This window comes from Strix uralensis, chromosome 3, assembly GCF_047716275.1.
Source record: "Strix uralensis isolate ZFMK-TIS-50842 chromosome 3, bStrUra1, whole genome shotgun sequence".
Classification (NCBI taxonomy): Eukaryota; Metazoa; Chordata; class Aves; order Strigiformes; family Strigidae; genus Strix; species Strix uralensis.
Genome location: NC_133974.1, coordinates 102000674 through 102018658, shown reverse-complemented (window position 1 = coordinate 102018658; position 17985 = coordinate 102000674). Strand labels below are relative to the sequence as shown.

At 52.1% G+C, this 17985-nt stretch overlaps 1 protein-coding gene across 1 annotated transcript in view; it reads left to right on the top strand.

Moving 5' to 3' along the window:
• The first annotated feature begins 4081 nt into the window (after positions 1-4081).
• PKDCC (protein kinase domain containing, cytoplasmic) overlaps positions 4082-17985 on the top strand; it is a 37966-nt gene continuing 24062 nt past the window's right edge. The window contains exon 1 of the mRNA XM_074864846.1: positions 4082-4935. Within this exon, the coding sequence (XP_074720947.1) occupies positions 4288-4935 (648 nt within the window). The 5' untranslated portion in view covers positions 4082-4287. The remainder of the gene's footprint in view (positions 4936-17985) is intronic.

The window sequence follows — 17985 nt, the reverse complement described above, 5'->3', positions numbered from 1 at the left end:
CAAACTTCCCCAGCAGAAGCTCTGAAGAATTCCAGCTCCCACAAACATGTTTCCAGTTGTGGTTTTTAAGCAAGATCTTGAAGCTACCCATGCTTGAAAATGTGGGACTTCCTTTTTGAGGCCTGGAGTCAAAATCCCCTGAGACCAACAGTGGAACTCACTTAAGGGTGCTTGCTTGTGGGTATAAAAACAGGGATAGTTGAGCTTAGCTTGGCAAATTTCATTGACTCCATCGGTGAGCGATGTCGATGCAGCTGGACTGGGAGCATGGAGGCAGACAGGAGGATGGCTGCTGGAGACTGGATGCAGACTCCCAAACCTCTCTTTCCCGTCGCCCATTCCTGAAACACAAGCTTTGCCTCCAGACCGGCCATGGCTCCTGCAGCAACAAAATGATTTCCCCAAGGAGCAGTCAATACATTGCCACGATCTTAATCTTATTTAGCGTGGTGGCATGGTTTTAATTTTTCCGTGTTTGATCCCTCAGCTTGAGGAATACTGATAGAAATAGGGACTGTGAAGATCAAATCAAGAGCAGCCTGTTGCCTATGAAAAAAATACCCTTCAGTCCTCACTCTCTCCGCGGTGATTCAGCTTTTCCGACTGCGCTGCCGAGATAAAAGCCTCGCATGCGAGCAGAAGTGTTGCCGAGGTCTGTAGGGCCCCCAGCGCACCGGCCTGCGGCGGGGCCGCGCCTGCGGGCGCAGAAAAGGCCCCAGCCCCCTTTCCGCGCCGCCACGGGCTGCTCGCCGCAGCTCGCCGTTGGCTTGAGTCGGTAGCGCAGTTTATGCCCCCGCGTCGGCGCTCCTGGCAGCGCGGTTTGAGGAGGGCGGCAGCCCCTCCTTGACCAGCCGCCCGTCTCGCCCCGGCATCGCCGCCCTCATCAGCGGCGGACCCCGGGCGCGGGGTAATGAGAAACATGGAAGGGGCTTTGTGTCTTTTGAAATCTGGCTCTCGACATCAAAGTGCTCCGCGCAAGTCGTCCTCCAGAGGTCGGCTCCCATATCTAAAGGAGTGATGTATTTCATGGTATCTGTCGGGAGGGATATAATGAAGAAAACCGGCTTTGAGATGGGGCGTGATGGGAAAAACAGGTGGCCCGCTTTAATGGGTCGCGGAGCATCTGTTTTGCAGCCCGGTTGTGTTCCCGTAAACGGCGCAAACACGGCGCGCCAGCGACGACGCGCAACCTCCGCGGCTGCCCGGCGCCCTTCTGGGGGGAAGGCAGAAGAAGGGCAGCTTTGCCCCCCGGCCCCTGGGGCTGCTCTCCTTCAATCGCTGCCTCCTCCCGGTGACCAGCAACGCCCGACCCCCCCATTTCGCTGCAGACTCTCCCCTTCCCGTCCTGCGAGAAGAGTGAGCGCTGCCTCCACCTGGGGGAGATGTGCACCCCCCCCCCCCCAAACGCACCCGCTGCCCAAAGCACCCGGGGGTGCAGGTGCCGTGCGAGGTACCTGGCAAAGCAAGCTTCCCCCTCTCTTGGCACCGCCCCCCCGGGGCTGCCCGCACCCACCGAGGCACACTCCGCTTCCGTGGCGGGCACAACCCCTCGCAGGAGCCGGCTCCCCGCCCTTTCGCCAGGAGGTTGCTGGCCTCGGGTCGCCCCCGGTTTGGCCTGTAAGAAACACTCCGCAGAGATCACACGGCTTGCGGTGAACGCTTCCAGCGCCGCCCCCTCCCTGGGCTCGCACGACCGCTCCCGCTTTATTCCGACTCTCTCCGCGCAGTCACAGAGCGCGTCGGCCGGCATCGGCTAAACCGTAAATCCCGCCGAGCCCGCACATTTCCAGCGCCCGCGGGCAAACCGCCGGGATTTCCCCGGAGGACGCGCAGGACCCCCTCCGCGGCGACTTGACCTGCAACGTGCGATTGAAGATGAAGGGCTGGATAATATTGCACGGTGTCTCCTCGGGAGCTCTCGCCCTGCCGGGGAGGGGTGGTTGGGGGGGAAGGGCTCCACACCAGGGGAGATCCGGTACATTGAGATCTCCCAAACCTACGGCGGGAAGGGAACCCGATCTCCCGCCGCCTGCGGGGCTGGGTGGGTCCCACTCAAAGCAGGGAGGGCTGCAGGTGTCCCCAACAGCTTTGGAAATGCACTGCATATGAACCCGCTTACTTTGCAAAAAAAATTATCCCGGCCCGCAACCCGTCCTCCTCTACACCCGTGAAATCCCACTGGCCGCAGCAGGAACAGGGGCTGGCTCGGGAAGTCTGTCACGCAGCTGCCCTGGCATGGCTGAAGGGTAAAGAACCCGCTGCTCCCGCTAGGTAAGAACAGAAACGATTAGGGGGGGAAAAAAACCCACAAGAAGAACTCCTCTGGGATACACCAAACATAAAAGCCCGGCTCCTCAACACCCGCGGCGTGCTTCCCCCCCACCTCGTGGTCCCCCGCAGCCGCAGGGCGGGGGGCAGGTGGCACCTCCCCGGCGGGCGGAGCGAGTACCGCGGGGCGGTGCGCAGCGGCCGCGGAAGTGCGCACAGCGGGGTGCGGGGGCTGGGCGACACGACGGGACCGGGACCTGCTGCCCCACCGGGCACAGCCCCCCCCCCCCCCCGTATTATTTTTATTTTAATTGGTGATTACGCGCCTCCCCGTTATTTTTATGTGGCGGTTAGTGCCGGGCTGCGGGAGCCCCGCTGGGAAGGGCCGGCCGGTCCGGCTCCGCCCGCCCGGTGTGCGGGGCCGCGGCCGCGCCGTGCCGTGCCGCCGGTGCCTGCGGAGGGGGGCAGAAAGGCCAGGCTGCTGGGAGGGAGGGAGGGAGGGAGGGACGGTCGGGCTCTCACGATCCCGCCGGAGGCGGCCCCCGCCTCTTCCCGGGCTGCCGCCGGTCCCCCGGCGCTGCCCCGGGGCCGGCCGGGGACTGAGCTGCCCCGAGCTCTGCTTTCTGTCGGTGCTGGAGGAAACGCCGGCGATCCCAGCAGGCTGGCTGCCGGCAGCAGTCGCCGATTTCTTTTTTCTTTCACCCCCTCCCTTTTTTTTCCTCTTCCACCCCCCCCCCCCCCCCCCCAGTATGTCCGATGTGTATTACCTAAATGGCTCGTCCCTTTCCCTTATTGGAAATGATTTCCCGCTTCCATTGTGGTGAACTTTGCCTCGCCTGACTCTTTACGGCTTTTCTCTTGTTGATGGTCTTTCCTTTGTGGAAGTTTCGCGGGCTGATTGTATTTGTTAATTAGTTGCTAACAGCATCGTAATGTGGGCTTGATGGATAACCATGTCATTAGCACTCACCCCTGCAATTCACATTTCCAACAGGGCAGGGGCTACCCCATGCCGAGACCGTGATTTGTGGCTGTAGTCTCGTGTGGGTGACACGCACCCCAGCCCTCCTCCGCGCCCGCATTGTGCCGCCGGCGGGGGGGGGGGGGGGGGGGGGGAGGGCGCGACCCAGACCCCAACGATGCAGTTTTCACCCCAAATCATGAACCCGCAGCTCTTGGCTGCAGCCGCCTCGTTTCGCTTTATTTTGGAGGAGAGGAAGGAGGTGGGGAAAAGGCATCGAACCCCCCTCCTTTGTGTGGCTCTGTGGGTAGGGGGGTGCTTGTGCCCCCCGCCCTCCGCGGCTGACAGGGTCGGTGACACGAGCATCCCGCACAAACCGCTGCCACCGCGCCGCGCGGACACGCGTGGGAAGGGCCGCGGCCGCGCAGCTCCCGCCTCGCCCGGCGGCAGCGCCCGGGGCCCGCCCTGCCCAGCAGCTCCCGGCGGCGACGGGGCCGCGGCGTCCGTCGGGGAGGGGGGTGTGGGGGTGTCCGGGGAGGGGGGGGTCGGCCCGCCCGCTCCGCCCCGTCCCGCCCCCCCGCCGCGCCTTCCCCGCGGGGCCTCGGCCGAGCCTGGGAGATGTAGTCCCGGCTGCCGGGCTCGCCGGCGGCCGCCGGGGCTTCCGCGGGGGACTACGTTTCCCAGGCCCCCCTGCTGCTCGGCCGGGCCGCGGGAAGGGCCGGGCTGTCAATCAGTGCGCGTCGGCGGGGGTAGCGAGCCGGGGATCCCCCCCGCCCCCCCGCCCTCCTCCGCGTCCCGCTAATAATAAGTGCTTCAGAGGCTTAAAAGCAGGGAGGCAAGTGTCATGCGGGCGCGCCGTGAGGGGCTGAGCTCCGGCTGAGCGCCCGGGGCCGCTCTGCCGGCGGCACAACCCGGAGGGGGGGGAAAAAAAAAAAAAAAAAGAAGGGGGTGGGGGGGAAAGGAGAAAAAAAAAAAAAAGCAGCCTCGGAGCTGGATCCCGGGGAAGGGGCGAGAGGAGCGAAGCCCGAAAGGCTGGACAAGCCGGCAGCGAAGTGGAGATGAGGCGCAGGAAGACGGCGGTGGCGGCTGGCTGCTGCCTCGCCTTCCTCCTGGGCACCCTGCTCAACGTCCTCTTCATCCCCGGCTCCGAGCGCCCGCCGCCCCCCTCCCCGCCCGGCGCCCCCCTCTACCCGCCGGCGGAGGAGGGCGGCGGCGGCCGGGCCGCGCTGGCGCGGCAGATCCGGGAGCGCTACGAGGAGGTGCTGCGCTACCGGCAGCACCGGGCGGCGGCGGCGGGGCGGCGGGCGCTGCGGCCGCGGGAGCGGCGCCTGATGGACCTGGCGCCGCCGCGCACCTCGGCGGAGCAGCCGCGGCCGCCGGGGCCGCGGGGCCGAGCGGCGGCGGCGGGGCCGCGGGCCGGCGCCTCGGCCGAGCTTTCGCTGGAGCCGCCGCTGCTGGGCTGTCGCGACATCCGCAATGTCAGCGGCGTGCAGTACTTGGGCTCGGGGTACACCAAGGCTGTCTACAAGGCGGTCCTTAACCGCACGCTGGCCGTGGCGCTGAAGGCGGTGGATTTCGGCGGGCACGACATCGCCCGCTGCGTGCGGCAGTTCTCCGCCCTGGGGGACTGCTACCGCCTGGCCGCCTACAAGATCGTCAAGGAGATGATCCTGCTGCAGCGGCTGCGCCACGCCAACGTCCTGCAGGTACGCGGCTCCTGCGCGGCCGGACGCGACGCGCTGCTCCCCCGCCGCCTACTCGGCCCCGCTGCCCGCAACCTGTCGGTGCTACCGCCCGCCGGCCCCAGTGGCCGCGGGGAGCGGGACGAGGGACTGGGGGGGGGGTGGTAGGCGCTCCCCGGCGGGACGGGGACGGGCCGCGGAGCCCCCGGGGGTCTACCGTCCCCCCACGGCCCGTGGGGAGCCGCGGCAGGGGGCAGGCGGTTGCTGGGACCGACGCCCCTGCGGGTGCGGCGGCTCCTCGCCTCCCCGCCCCGCGGCGGGTCCGCGGGGAAGGCTGGAGGCGCGTCGGTGGGCGCCGGCCCCCCGCCGGCAAGTGATTCGCCCCGGCGGGGCGCGCCGGCCCGGGGAAGGGCGCGGGGTGCGGCGCGTCCCCCCGCCGCCTCCCCGGCATCCTCCCGCCGCGGCCGGCCGTGCGGCTGGCGTTCCGGCTGCTCCTCCTCCTCAAGAAAATGAATACCGAGGTGGGGAGGGGGCAGAGGAAGGACTCGGAGATTCGAGAGCACTCCCCGAGTGGGGGAGGTAAAGGCCGTCCTGAACGCAAGGGCCGGTCGCCCCGCGCACCCCTGGCGAGGAGGAGGCGGAGGGGGCACCCCTGGCAGCCTCTGCGGGGCTCCCGGCGGGCGCAGCCTCTTGGCCGGCGCCCTGCTGGATCCACGCAGCTCTGGCCCACGGATCGGCCCACGGGGCGACCAGCTGGGACAGACTGGGTGTTGGGCTCGTTAGTCAGCGCGCCGGCAGCGCGGCACTTGCCAGCAGGGCTGCATAGTCGGACTGTTACGCATCAGCATGAATCTCAACGGGTCCATTTGGATGTAAATGCGGGTATGGAAATTCCTATTGCGTTTCGCATAGCGTGAGCGTTGCAGTAGAATAAAAAATGAACGTTGGACCAGACGGTCTCACAGTAGGTGCTTTTTGAACTGAGTCGAGTAAAGGAGGTTTGTGTTTCTTCAGCAGCGGCAGCAACAGGAGTACCAGCTCCCCCACGAGAACTTCAGATCCCAACGATCAAAGCTCTCGAGTTTCATATACTGTTCAAAGAAAGGGTAGTCATGATTTATCCACGACAAGAAAATAGATATTACCCAAGCTTGCTTGCTTGCTTGCTTGCTTCCTTCCTTCTTTTCCCTTTCCATATTCTTTCCTGTGAGGTGCCCGGTCTATAATACGCGAGGAGAACACCACCTAGGAAACTGCAAAAAGCTGGGCTCCTAGTAAGGATGTTGATTGCGCCTCTGTTGCTGTGATGAATTCTCTTTGGGAAACCCGTGCTCGGGTGCAGCCATCGTTACTGATTGAGTTGACAGCAGGAAATACACCCTACAGTTGGAAACGCAGAGGGGATTTTTTTTTTTTTCCACCAAGATTGTTTTTCTTGCTCAGTGGAAGCGAGTTGGCCAGGTTGAGCTCGAAGCGTGTGTTTTTCAAGTTGCGGGTCATTCTGGTAGACACTAGTATTTCTTTCCTGTGTTACTCGCGTGTGGTTTTCCGCTCTGGAGAGATTAATCTGGCATTCATTCGGATTAACCCTCCTCACGAAATGGAAGGGGGCCGCGTTGCCTGTGAGGGGTTCCGAGCGGCCGCCGCGGTGTTTCCGCGTGTGCGGGCAGGGGAAACGCTGGCCGCGGGGCGGGCAGCGCTGCGGCAGTTGCCTGCAGCACCGCTCCCTCTGCAGCAAAGCTTGGGGGAGCCGCAGCGATTCACACCCCCCGCCCCCCCGTTTTGTGATGTCGGGTGGGCTCCGGAGGGGGAAGTGAAGGCGAGACGTGGGGTGTCCCTCTGCGAGGAGGGCCGGGGCTGGACCAGGCGCTTCCACAAGTGTCGGGAGGAGAGGAAACACGCCCAGAGAATACTCTCATGGGCAAAAATCCCGGGTGTTAATTAGGGCTTCATATTTACATGCCACCCAATTTAAAAATAGATTACACTTAAATCAGAAACACGTTTCCCGTTTCGTTCCGATTTTGTCATCGAGTTTTCTTTTGTCTGCCCTCTGGCTCCATCAGCCTCTGGCAGAGCTGCCTGGCCGGGACCAGAAGAGCCCTGAGCCCCTGCACATCACCCACCTTTTTTGTTTAAGGTGTTTCATTCTAGAGAGGCACGAGGCGAGGTTACTACGGCGTGAGTGAGGGCTAAACTTTTGGTAAGACATTACCTTGAGAGGAGACTCTACAAATCGACCTGACAGGCTTTATCTAGGCACAGTCGGGGCTGCTGCATGGGCCAGGAATAGGTCTCTGGTGTCATGCTGGAGTCGTGAAACCGGTGCAGAAAATGGGCACCAGCGGGCAGTGTGAAATTTATTGATTATGCCTCTATTAAAATCTTAAAGGGAACGGGATCTACCGACCTCAAGACTGATTTTTAGCTTGTTTTCAGCGGAAGCCAGACCAGGGCTTAGAAATCACTGTCCAGGGTTTGCTGCCGTGGGAGAGGAGATCGGTTCAGAAGCCAACATCTCCCCCTCCTCTGGCCTTTGACAGGCGCTTCAGCTTTCACTGGAGCACTCGGACCAGTGTACTGCCAACAGATGACAAAGGCACGACACAACATCTGCTGGGCCAGCAAAGGCCGGCAGCTTTTCTGCCTTTGCTCCTTACCTCTTTTTTCGCTCCTTCACACCCCCCCCCCCGCCTCCCCAGCGGCTCCAGGCATACCCAAATACGAGCCGGCTGCTATAAATAGCCCGAAGGACCTGGCACCCCCCTGCCACCCTGCAGGGTGCTGGGGGAGGGCAGGGCTGGCGGGCAGCCTGCAGCAGCCCTGGCCCGGGGCGGGAACTGGGGAGCCGGGAGGGTTTGGGGTACGGAGACGGGCGATGCTTTTCCCTCCGCGCCGCGGCGGGACCCGGCACCCCCCCGGCTGCCCATTCCCCCCCCTCACCCCCCGGCCGGGGCCGGCGGCGTCCCCGCAGCTCCCCTCCCGGCGACGGAGGGGGACCGGGACTGCCCGAGTCAGGCGGGAGGTCTTCCTCCGCCTCCCCACGCCGCGGGGCCCGCGGCCGCGTCCACACAGGGCGCCGTGGGCCGGGGCGCGGTGGCCGCCCCCCCCCGACGGCTGCCTCGCCCTCCTCCGCGCCCGGCCCCCCCTTCCCGGGCATCGCGGGCAGGGGCTGTTCGGGGTGAGCGCGTTCATGAGTTTCTTTTGCTGGAAATAAAGTTTCGTGTGGGTTCAGTCCTAGGAAAGGGGGTTTTCCTGTAAATCTCTGGCAGCTGACAGCCTGAAGTGTAGCTTGTAAGATAACAGGCTTGTTCTTTACTGTCTCAGCAGTTCCCATTCTGGCCTGTCTCTTGTCAAAATCAGCTTTTTTTTTTTTTTTTTAAGCCATCCTTTTAAAAGACTTGATTATTGTACAATATTTGATAGAGGGGAAAAGAGCTCTTTCCAGAAAGTACCACTGCTTTCAGACAACATGTTGACATATCCACTGTGCCCTCCGCCTGGGGAGAGCGCCAGATGTGTCAGCTCCGGCAGATGTGGCGAATCAAGTCTGTCGAAAGAAACGTGGAAAACCGGCAAGAGGGAGAGTGCTTTCGCGTTAGCCAGCGCAGAAGAGAAGGCAACTTGCCTTCCTACTTTTTATTCCCGTGCTCTGCCCATCACTCGCACGCCCGCCGGAGTGCCAGCGCTGGGCCGTGGCCCCCTGTGACCCCGCAGTGGCCGCCGCAGCTCGCCGGGCCTGCCCCGGGCTCCCTGGCGCGGCAGCCGCTGGGCAGGGCAGGTGCAGGCTGCGGTGGAAATCTCTTTGCTTTGGAGCGGGGAAGAGTGGGCTAGTTCATTAAAGCTGATTTTATAATGAAGGGCACCGGGGAAGAGGGGGAACTGGGTCACTGATTTATTGTAACAGAGGATTTAGCGGCCCGCTAATTGCTCTGCAGTCGCTCTGTGTCAAATGCGGTGCCTGATCTCTTCCTTTCCCTCCGTGCTGCGGTTTCTTTTCTCACAAAGTTCAAATGCTGCTGTCTGAATCCTGGCTTTCCGTGCATTTTAGCGGGGAAGATGATTTAGTGTGCTTTAATTCCTCCCTGCCCGTATTTGAGGAAGAAAAGAAAATCAAACCATTTGCAGTTAATTTCAAACAATGAGCGCGATTGTAAAGACACAAAGGCAATGTTTGATTTACTGTAATACTGTAATTATAGCCCTGGAGTATCAGAATGAAGGGTGTTGCCATTCATGGGCATAAGCGGTTCTTTGGAGGCATTCTTTCTTCCTTTTGCATTGCTGAAGCTGAAGAGGAGGGAGGGAAGCTTTGAAACTGCAGACGTTTGGAAAAGTGCAAGCTTATTTCTGTGACAGCTATTTACCAGCACTGCTAGTGCGAGTTCACAGTGATTCATTTAAGAAGGAGCTACTGCTTTCTTAAAAACAACCACAAAAGCTGAAGGAAGAGGGTTGGCTTTGTCTGAAGCCAGTGGAAGACACCAGCTGCTAACAGAACCAGCGGTTTGCTGACTGCCCAGACAAGGCCGTTTCATTTGGCTTATTTAGCTTTAGTGTAAAGTTAAAACATGCAGATGAAATAACGCAGATGAAATACTGGGATGGCATCAGCACTGAAAAAGTCACCATCCAAGTTGTGCTGGCAAAGCAGTTTCTACATTAATTGATTCAGTTAGCACTAGCTTTTTTGTTTTATTGATTTGTTTTAAATGGTCATGATTACAGTGAAAATATTTATCACTTAGAAAATTAATTGAATAAAATAGTACTGAAAATAATACATCACTTGCTGTTGACAAGTTCAAGAGACTTAAGATGTGCTAGTGGGTCATGATATTTTTAAATACCTATTTTTAAATACGATTTTCTTTTCTTTACATGTGATAATTAACAGACACTTTACCCCATGGTTTCCCTATACATATGCACAGCCAGCAAGATAGGGCAGTTTTAATTTTAATGTGATAATTAAAATAGTGAAGCTTTGTATACAGTTTGCTTATTCCAAGTGGAAGTAGACAGTCTTTCCAAGTCTGAAGAAAGTCAATATACAATTAATTTCCAATGCAAATACATTTGCGTAGAGAGCGGATGGACTCTTGAAGGTCTGGTCCTTCCCCATCCTTCTTGTGTGAATCCACTGTTGTTTTCACAGAAAGGAGGGGGGAAGGGGAGATCAAGCCATGGTGGAAACAGCTACTCAGGGACCTCTTCCCTGTTGCCAGCGGGTGGGCATTAAATCCCCTTTGTGGTGGCGATGGTACAGGATTCCCAGCAGCAAGCCTTGATCTGCAGTTGGCTGGAGTTTGACCATGACAACTTTGAGAACTGCTGGCCTGAGAAGACCACTGTGATTGCTGATACCAGCTGGTGGGTGACTACAGGGAGAATTTGTTGTTCTGAATTTTGGATGGGACAGCAGAGGTTCACAGCTCTTGGGAGCAAACCTTCCAAAACCAAGTGTCTAATGAGAATTAACCTTCTAGGCTGGGGCTGCCTGGGGTCTGACCATGCGCTCCACATGCAGTCATCTCTAGGGGGTTGCTGCAAATAGGACGGTCATTTTAGACTGGGATTTTTTTCTAATACTTCTCTGACATAGCTCATTTGAGCTGCTCTTGGGACAGGTTGGCTAAAGATGAATGAGGCCACCACACACAGTACAAGACCAAGCTTGACACCATCTGTTTAACTGGCATTAGAAGCTTCATGTCCTGGGCAGGTGAGCCTGCCAAATCCTGTTGGGGCAGCAGGAGAGGTTTGCACTCCTTGCTCGCCACCTTCTTTCTCTGGAAAAGCTGCCACCGCCGCTGCCCGGCAAGCAGAGATGGAGCTGCGTGTTTGTCCAGGTCACTCCAGTGCTTGACGTTCCCATAGACACACCTTGCAGGAGATGAGGTGTCTAAGTCAATTGAGCATCTTTCAAAATTGTTGTTGGTCGATATAGGGTGTCAGCACTGGACACTTATGTGGGTGGAGAGAAAAAAGCAGGCAGTGCCACCTACTGATGGCTCGGTGGAGACAGCTCACTGCTGCTAACAGATGTCCCCACAGCCCCAAGGAGCTCCGGGTGGAGTGGAGAAGGGCAGAGAGAGCAGACAGATGCGGTTTGGCGAGGAAAGAAGAATTACACAAAGTGCTTCTTTATTGCGAGACTGCTTCCCAAAAGGCCCAGATGTTATACTGCACTTTTAAGAGTGAAGAAAGGATCTGTTAACAAGAGCTCCGGAGCTGCTGGAAGCACAGAGCTGATACAATTGCAAACCAACTCTTAACTGTTCATGTCACTGGAAGGCAAGCTGTACGTCTTGATGCTGAAGTCACCAAATAACAGTTTTTCCCATTGAATTTCATGGGATGGCAGAGGGTGTTCAACTTGCAAAGCTGTTGGCAGGAATAGCTTCCCGTTAAGGCATGTGCCATCACGTAAGTTAAAAGGGCTACATCGTCCATCCTTTTGAAAGCAGCATTCATAAAACTAATCCCAATCATTTGTTGAATGATTTCTATGATTGCTTCTCAGTTTTATGTGCCATGTAAATCATTCCAGAAGACTCTGGTTTGAATTTCTGCCTCCTTTATGGGAGCTGATGACTTGCAACCTCATCCAGTTTCCTTCAGGGGAGCCCAGCGCTGCTCCTTCTGCGCAGTGGCTCAGGGAGATCACTGGTCACCACAGGATGCTGTGGTGACCACTGATCAAGTTCTCCCTTGCAGCTTGCCTTTTTCAGAGGGGCAACAATGAGTGGACAAGGCCAATCCACCCTGTGAATATCCTGGCCTGGAAATAAATTCTGCAATTCAGAATTGCAAGGGAAAGCATGTGGTTTTTAGAGCTTCTCTTTTCACTCCCCACCCCCCCAAATGTGGGGTATCTAGGTAAACCTCTTCATGGTATCCAGTGACAGGATCTGTGGGAATGGTTCAGTGCTGCACCAGGGGAAGTTCAAATTTGACATTAGGAAGCATTTTTTTACCGAGAAGGTGCTCAAACACTGGAACAGACTTCCTAGGGAGGTGGTCAATGCCCCAAGCCCGTCAGTGTTTAAGAGGCATTTGGACAATGCCCTTAATAACGTGCTTTAACTTTTGGTCAGCCCTGAAGTGGTCAGGAAGTTAGACTAGGTGATTGCTGTAGGTCCCTTCCAATTGAAATATTCTATGCTATGCTATTCCTATGCTATGCTATTCCTATGCTATGCTATTCTATTCTTGCAACAGATCCTTGTGGCCCTTTTGCACATCTGCTCTCTTCTGGTTGCAGCTGTATTTTGGGAAGGGCAGGTAGGGCTGTGGTGGTTGGCCAAGGATGCAGGAGGTGACCCCTGGAAGGGCACACCAGGGCTGGCAGAGTTCTGCTTCTCCAGCCCTCTGCTCACTGCATGGACACAGAGAGCATTGGTGGATTCAGGTGTGAGCTGGAACCCTGCTTGGAAGTATTGCAGCCCTGGTTTATGAAGTCAGATGTCTGTGCCAGATATGCAAGCTGGGTTTTTTAATGGTCTTTTTCATGGATTTTTGTGCCAACACAGTCATCTGATGGTTCAGATAGATGCCTTTGCAATTTTTCATTTCTATGATGGCCATGAAAAACTTGACAAGAACTAGTTCTCACAGACACTATGCTAATACTAATATTGACTCTTGACTAATTTTAAAGGAGTTGTTATTTTTCGTCACACTTGGCTGAGCCACTCAGTTTAGGTAGTAGACATCAAACATGGGTGTTTTGTATCGGTTTAGGCCAAATTTGGAACAACATAGTTTGGAAAGAGTTGCTTTGTTCTTGGACTATGTAGCTGCAGGTAGACTCCAAGCTTATTTTAAAGCTCACCATGATAAGGTGCAAAGTGATATGACTCATACCTAAGAAAGAAGAGTTATACAGATGGGTGTAATGAATCCAAGTCAAGCTTTCTCAAACGTGATGCACAGAGGTTATTTGATAGTTTTGTAATGCAAAATCACATCATAACGAAGGGTTAAACTTGTGGTGCAGTAGAACTGAATGCAGTGGCTGTGGATGGAGGTCAGGGGAGCTTCTGGTCTGGCTATTTACAAGATAATGAACTGAGCCTCCAGTGATACCAGCCCATTTCCCTTGAAATCATGGTTATGAGTGATCTATTTGTCTTCACTGGAAGGCTTTGTAAGAGTAGGCTACTTGTGTGACTAAATATTTGCAGGGTTGGGCCTTGAGCTTGTGCAGCCAATGCAAATTCAAAGTGCTGTAAATGTTTTTAGTAGAAGAATTTTCCACTTCAAAGTGTAAAGAAAGCAGGGAGAGTAAAAGGGAGATAATGTTACTAAATCATAAGATTATAGCCAATATGTCATAATGGCAGGTATGTATGGATGTGTATACACATACATATAAAATATATGGAGATTTCTGTGGACCTCTGTGGATATACCTACAGACATGGTTAGATATAGATATGTGTGTTTCTAAATAATACATTCCAATTTTTTTATTAATGAACTTCCATGTTTAGTAACATGCTGCCGGGTATGAGATTTTTGTACCTTCTAGCTCTTCTGGAGTTTAGTGCTAATCATAATAATGCATTTATAAATAAAAGCCTAGGCAGAGTGTGAATTTAGAGTTTAACATTTGAATTACTCACTGCTTGCTCTTGATTCCAGTATCCAGCAGCAGAGGAAATCCTGCCCCACTGCTGTCAGCACACAGTTTTGGTCCCGTTCTTAAGAGGTTCTGTGTGGTGCTGGGGATGCCCTGTGTGAAAGTCTTTTTCCTATGAGGCTGGGCACTTGGCAGAGCTTGATTGCTAGATTTCAATGAGGAAAATCAATTCACTTCTCATGCACTGTCTCTATATATCCTGTAGCAGGAAGACTGACATTGGATCAATATTTACTAAGTTTAGGCCTTTCAGGGAACTCATCCTTTTTCCAAGGAGATACGTGTTGCAGGTTTGCAGATGTTTTTAGACTGAGTAGGTGTGGCAATATATAAAAGATATTTTAATATATTTTAAAATATATTAAACAACATATTAAAATATAGATGCAAATATCATGTGTATATATTATATATAGAAACAGACATATACAAATATATACATATATATGTGCTTGTATGTATATGGGTGTATATTTATATATGTATCTACAATCAGCAATGAAGGGAAATATTTAAAACCTGAGGGATGAATAGATCTTAGACTGACATAAATGTCTCAAATCATGTATTGGTAAATCATAGATGTATCCGGCAGTGCTGGGAGTTCCTGCTCTTGCAGGGACTGTCCCAGTGCTCCAGGAACGAAAGGTGAATCCAAGGATTGGTTGCATAAAAAATACTACATTCACTTTGATAGCAATAAAGTAGCAAGAGCTTCTAAAATGTGCTGTTCTGGTTGGGACATGTAGCAGCTCAAACAAATGGCTCATCAAATGGCTACCAATATCCGTGGGAGCTTTTTATTTCCCCTGGGCACCAAGTCACTAGCAAATACAATCTCGACACAACCAGTTTTGATTAAGTAACCCTGTGTCCGTGTATTTTTGAAAAGAAAGTCTGTGGCAAGAGCTGACTACTGTTGCTCTTCATAAAAGTGAGGTGATTTTTTTTAATTGCTCTTTTCTGTTGTGGGCAGCAGTTAGGTCTTATTGTAGTAAATTTGGGCAAGTCCAAATTAAAAGAGAAGAGGATTAGATTTGTAGAAATTACTTCTGGTATAATGCAGTTGAGCCTGTCACTTGTATTACGGCTGGTAATAGTGTTCTTGAAGTTCCTGTTCCTGAAGTAATGGAAATCTCATGTTCATTAAAGAAAAAAGGGGGAAATTTCCAGCTTTTGTGGTTGTAGAGAAAATCTGAAGATTGTGAACATTAAGGGCTAAAAACTAACAAGGCAAAGAAAAAAGATTCACCACGTGTTGTAATTTTTAGGGAAATCACATGATCTGTACAGAGAGTTTTGCCCTCCAGTAGCCGGGGCAGCAATCCTGCTGCAGCCGGCAGCGGGGCAGAGCTGAGCTGGCAGAGCCCTGGTTGGCAACAGTGGCCGGAGCCCCGCTTGGGGAAGGTGGCCAGTCCTACCGATCCTGACTGAGCAACCTCTATAAATGAAATGTAACACTTCGGCAGAGGTTCTGGCTTGACATTTATTTTTCTAAAAGTCCAGCTAGGGTTCCTACGCTAATGCAGGAGGGCTTGTTGTTTGCACAGACTTACCCTGCTGATGACAGCTTAATAAGCTCCTTTATTTTGTGTTTTTATTCAGTAAGCTTGTCGGCTTTTGTGTAGGGGCTGACCTCTGCTTTTGCCCTCCCCCTGCCCCAGCTCCTCTGAAAGGGGCACCTCTGTCCCCATAATTTGTAGTAAAAGGGAGTTGTAAAGGGAGGTGAACTGACCGGCTGTAGGGACATGGGCTCCCACAAAGCAATATAACTTTTTCAGGGGCTGACCCTGTATGCCCAGCATGCCAGAAACTATTGAAGTCAGTGGGAGTTTTGGGTGCGTAAAGACTAACGCAGGACACAGCCTTTATGACTGAGAAAATCCAGTGCGGGAAGGATTCGGTAAACAGGGCTACTTGAAATGAATTACGGCACACGATGTGAGAACAAGTCAACATTTCATATCTGGCATACGTTCTTCTAAACAGACAGAAAGTCATCCCAGTGTTGTGACTGTTTGCTATTAGATTCTACGCAAAAATATATTGGGGTGGCATTTAAATGCAGTGACTCGAGATACCAAAAAGATGTGGGATTGTATTTCTTTCCATTCATTTAATTGGAACCATGCTGAAAACGCGTATGAAAACCATCACTCTTGAATATATCTAACGTGTAGCTTTGTGAAGCTGAGAATGATGTCCAACCTAATAGAATTTCAGATAGAGGAGATATTTTGGCTCATCTTTTGCTTCCAGCTATATTCAGTTTCCCCGTGTGGTTATTTTTCTTGTTATTGTATGCATCCAGCTATCTGTTTCTTACTTCACTGTCTGGGAATACAAACCATTTTGTCTCATTTCAGACCTTAAAATGGATTGGACAAAAACAAAAGGAAGGGGAAAAAAAGTATTTTGGGTAATACCTCTGTACTTGTTTTTGTGTCTTAATAAGTTGGCTTCCGAAACGAAAGGCCTAAAAATTAGTGTCTTTGAATATTTTGCATCTATATATGTTCTGCATTTTGTAACATCTGTATGCTGGGTGGTGGTTCATCAGGAGGGGATGAATGTAACCATTTTAGATGCTTAACTGGCTGTTGGGACTTGCCCAGTTTGTAATCATGGTAATTGCACATACAAATATGGCCATGTAATTACATGTACATTTTTGCATTTAGTTTCAGGAGTTCGTTTAGAAAAGTATAAATGCAGCCCAATAAATCCTTTATATCTCAGACTTCTGTGCTTTTATAACTCTATATAATTATGTAATAACACTGCATCTGGAGAGGTTTCACTTAAGTAAAAGCAATAAAGAGCTCAGGTTAGATTATATATTTTTTGAGTTAGACCTACACTAACTTGCTCAGTACTGTGTTTTTCAGCTTGTAAGATTGATTAAGTTCAGCAGTACTCATGCAGGAAAATTTTCTTGTGAGAATAAAGAGCAATTTAATATGAAACCAAAACTGGATCAGGTCATTTAAGCTTCCACAATGACTGAAGTGATTAAATGGGTATTAATATAGTAAAATATACACCGAATACTCAGATACTCGGGCAGTGAAGGCTTTTGCCAAGGTACAAATTGGATACTAAAATGAAAGAATTACTTAGGAGCAAAGTTCCAGCTCGCTGAGAACAAATCTAAATCATTATTATTACTACTGGCATTCATGGATTGAGAAAAAATAAGACACAAATAGATACTATAATTCATTTCTACTTCTCTGTTCATGTGCACATAAATAGACAATAAGACTAATTTCTCAGTATTTTATATGTACAGATATGTATATATTATGTTTTTCTAATGAAATGAATGTGTAATTGTTGTTCATCTTCTGTATTTCTGTTCCTGGAATGTTTTTCACAAACGAGAACGTCTAAGGAAGACTGATAGCTTTTCTGTATTCCGTGTTACTGTGAACCAACAGTTACTGTGATACTGTTATTTCCCAGTCTGGATTGCTTGCTAATTTCCCTTATGGCTTTTCCCCCAATGGATAGTATTACTGTGCTAAAGAGAAGAGCTGAACTCTGCAGATGATACAGAAACAGATGTTAGATTTTGACACTGAGAAGTGGGGGTTTTCAAAACTACTGAGCTTCATCCTGCCTCCTTAGTCTGCCCCCACACAAGGGAGATGTAAAATACCTAGTAAGAACTGCAGAATCCAGCTTGTCTCTGAGAAAATATATATATTGTATTAAATCTTTTCATTTAAATTATTTTTTTGTTAGTTCAGAAGGCTTAAATAGAATTGTGCTGATGTGATCCTCTAAGATAGTTTGCAGCATACAAAGACTTAACTCCTGTCAATAAGCTGCACAAAAACGGTGCCACAGACCATAAGGAACAAACCCAAGTATAGCCTGAATGGCTCTAGATTAAGAAATGATTGCTGTTGCAATCTTTGTCATGGTAGTGGCAGTAAAGAGAAAGGTCCCTTTTCCTACTTTAAATGTTCATACTGGCATCTATCACAAATTCTCTGTTGTGCATCAATTCCAAAACCTTTTCAGCATGTTTTAAAATAAAATCTTCCAGCTCTTTTTTTTTTTTTTTGTTTAGGTTAATGTCCATGATTAAGCAGCTGTTTTGAAATACAGTGCCATTTTTACACCAAAAAGAAAAACTGTTTACTTCTTTTACATTTTTTGGCACCCTTTTTTCCTTTAAATGTAGACAGCTACAGTCAGAGCTAGCAGAACGGTTCATAACAAATCCTGCATTTGCTGACTTTAGCCTGGTCTTTGCTTTTCTGTTTGGGAGGGTCACAAGCCGTAAGAATGTGCTTGATACTCCAATTTGCTTGCAGCGGTTTGTGTTCAGCCTCACCCCGCTCCCTCCAGCGATGGCACTTGCTGGTCTGGCTCTCTGCTCTCCTGGTGAATTGGGGTTGGTCCCCAAAAGGTCTGCA